Source organism: Fundulus heteroclitus, chromosome 8 (assembly GCF_011125445.2).
Source record: "Fundulus heteroclitus isolate FHET01 chromosome 8, MU-UCD_Fhet_4.1, whole genome shotgun sequence".
Lineage (NCBI taxonomy): Eukaryota > Metazoa > Chordata > Actinopteri > Cyprinodontiformes > Fundulidae > Fundulus > Fundulus heteroclitus.
In genome coordinates, this window is record NC_046368.1 from 13,545,895 (window position 1) to 13,548,871 (window position 2,977).

The window sequence follows — 2,977 nt, forward strand, 5'->3', positions numbered from 1 at the left end:
TCCCGTCTCTCTCTTTCTCCTATCCCAATGGATTTCCAACATGTAAAGTTTTCAGCCACAGAAAGTACTTCCCCACCTGATTAACTCATAATCTCATTAATCACTGCGCAGTTCTACGGTCCGTAATCTCCTTAACTGGTTATTTTTTGTCAGGGTTTCTTATCAAAGGGATCTTTAACGCAAAGAACAGCAGCGATCAGAGCCTTTTACAGTTTACTCATACTACAAAGAGCGCTTGGGTTTCGGTACATAACGACCCGCCACATTAAAGTCTTTGGATCAGAGCCGCCGCGCGTCTTGACGCATCTCTTCAAAGGGCTTCACGGTGAGGGGGCGGGATTATAAACCTCAGCTCCAGCGTCTCATCAGGACCAGTCAGGATCTGCTCATGGAGGTGACTTCAACTCAACTGGGAATTATGACGGGTCTGGCTCTGTACTTTAGGATTTTTCTCCTGGTGGATTTGGTTCTGGGTCTCAATGCGCAGAACGTCCACGGGATGCTCCCCGACGCGCTGTTCCGCGGGATGTCCGGTCGCTCCGGCGGCTCCAGACGCACGGTGCAGCGGCAGCAAGGGAACAGGCTTCCGCTCTACATGATGCAGCTTTATCGGACCATGCTGACCGAGGATCGGGCCAGCTCTCCGGCCGCCAGCAGCCGCGTCGGGACGGAAGACATCCCCGGCCTTCACGACTCCGACTCTGTGATCAGCCTCGTCGCAAAAAGTGAGTGTTCATATTCAACATTATAACCACAGCCAGTCCGAGGCAGATGCAAATCAAGCAGCTGCCTAGGACCTCAGGTTTCCAAAACCAATTTTTAGACACATTAGTGTAAAAAAAAAAAAAAAAAAAAAAAGCATAAAAGAAATATAATTGGGTTTCCACAAAAATATCTGAACTTTCAATTTGGAAATATTCGTCCTGTATAAAAACTACCAGAGTCTGCTAATAACTTCCAGTCTCTAAGAGGCTCAACAGAACTTAAATACAATCGAGCAAAGTAGTTCAATTTAATATATTTTTTTTAAATTCAAACTTTATTTCAAGAGTAATTAAAACTCAATGTGATTGAAAAGTATCTACAGACAATTGAACGTTCACAGTACTGACACAGAGTAGCAGATTAATTGTAAAATAAAATGAATGGGATGCTTATTTTGTTTTGTTTTTTACAAGTGAAAATCTAAAAAGTGTGGCATGCATTTATAGAGTCGCATTTAGCTGCAAGCCTTTTGTAGTCTATGTATGCTCCAGCTTCGATCATGTTGTGACACAGGTCAAGCTCAGTCGGGTCTGATCAATAGCATCTATAATCAAAGTTTTTCAAGTTTGCCACAGATTCTCCAACAGGCTTTAATTTAACCATTCCATGTAGCACCGGATGTCTGCCTGGGGTCTTTGTTCTCCTTGAATGGGAGCCTCCACTCTTTTGAATCCTTCACTAAAATCTTCTTTTTCCTTTCATTTCAGGCTTCCTGCAGACTGGTGAGAGGTGGTCAGTCACCTTTGACTTGTCCTCCATGTCTCCAAGTGATAACATTCAGCTGGCTGAGCTCCGCATCCGATTGCCTGCCTTCATCGAGTCGTCCTCCACCGCCACTGTAGACATCTATCACTCCAACTGGGAGCAATGCTCCAGCACGGAGTGCTCCGAGAGCAGGCTTCTTCTGGGACGCCTGAGAGCTCATCCAAGCTCAGCGGTCTCACCCGCCTCATGGAAAGTCTTCAACACGACCAAAATGCTCCATCGCTGGCTTCGCCGGGGACCTGCGGCGCAAAAGACGGAGAAAGGCCCGGCCGAGGTCAGCGAGGACCGCGAGCGACGGCGAATCCGACACCCAACAGCCGACAGGGTGATGATGGTGGTCTTCTCCAGGCAGAGTCCGCACAGCCAGCGGATGCCGACCCTGATCCGCACGGTAGAGCGCTCCAAGTATGTCAGCCTGGAGAGGGAGCAACGGGTGCCCGACCCCGGGGCGAAGAACAGAGAAAAGAGACACGAGCAAACCCAGCCGAGAGAGGGAGACGCCGCCGGGGAGGAGGAGGAGCAACGTCATCTCTGCAGGAAGGTGGACATGTGGGTGGACTTTGAGAAGCTCAACTGGAGCGAGTGGATCGTCTATCCCAAACGGTACAACGCCTATCGCTGCGAAGGAACATGTCCCACGCCGGTGGATGAGACCTTCGCCCCAACTAACCATGCTTACATGTTGGTAGGTTGATGAATGTTGCAGTGCAGATCAAAAGTGATGATAATCCCTATTTGTGGAGAAATGATCTAACGCATGTTCTTTTTGTTCCACCCAGAGCTTGTTGAAGTTTCTGCACCCCGACAAAGTACCAGGCCTTTCCTGCGTGCCCACGCGCCTGGCATCGCTCTCCATGCTGTACTACGAGAACGGGAGGATGGTGATGAGGCATCACGAGAACATGGTGGTGGAGGAGTGCGGCTGCCGCTGAGGGAAAAGCGAAACGTGGACGAGAATCTACAGGCACTTTACGTCGAATCTCGACCTGCGACAGAAGCAAGAAAGGCAACATTCTGTTAACGTCTCAGAGAGAAATCAACGGGCCGGACTTGACACGGGCTCTAATAAAAGAAGCACTATTGGATTTTCTTTTTTGTTTTTTTTACACATTCATCTGGTTGTGCCTTTATGCACAATTCTCATTTTGTGTGCAATGACTTACTGTATCTTTTAATGCCAAAAAAAAATTTGAGAAATGCTAGATTGGTGTAAATGCATAGGGATGTTTGGGTCACAATGACCCGGCTGTATGTTTGCTATTTATAATGAAATAAATGATGTCAAATGTGGAGTAGGTGTTGTGGTTTCTCACAGGAAGATAGTTATAGGACATTGTTTACTAGATTAAAACATTTAGCACTTCTTTTTTCACCCGTAGACACATTAGCCTGGTCCATGTGGGGAAAATGTGTGCAAATTCAAGCCGGGCTTGAAGACGGCAGTTTT

General features: G+C 47.5%; 1 protein-coding gene across 1 annotated transcript; it reads left to right on the forward strand.

Annotated features, from left to right (window-relative positions):
- The first annotated feature begins 235 nt into the window (after window positions 1-235).
- Window positions 236-2,643, forward strand: LOC118563920 (nodal homolog 2-A-like). Its single transcript, XM_036140138.1, has 3 exons — window positions 236-725; window positions 1,473-2,215; window positions 2,310-2,643. Exons 1-3 carry the CDS (start codon window positions 389-391, stop codon window positions 2,460-2,462), a joined length of 1,233 nt encoding a protein of 410 aa, XP_035996031.1. The 5' UTR covers window positions 236-388; the 3' UTR covers window positions 2,463-2,643.
- The last annotated feature ends 334 nt before the right edge of the window (window positions 2,644-2,977 follow it).

Bases quoted from the DNA above. Each gene is read 5' to 3' on its own strand.
- LOC118563920 (XM_036140138.1), top strand. From the start codon at position 389: ATGGAGGTGACTTCAACTCAACTGGGAATTATGACGGGTCTGGCTCTG. The intron at 726-1,472 runs GTGAGTGTTCAT...CTTTCATTTCAG, and splicing joins GATCAGCCTCGTCGCAAAAA to GCTTCCTGCAGACTGGTGAG. The intron at 2,216-2,309 runs GTAGGTTGATGA...TGTTCCACCCAG, and splicing joins CTAACCATGCTTACATGTTG to AGCTTGTTGAAGTTTCTGCA.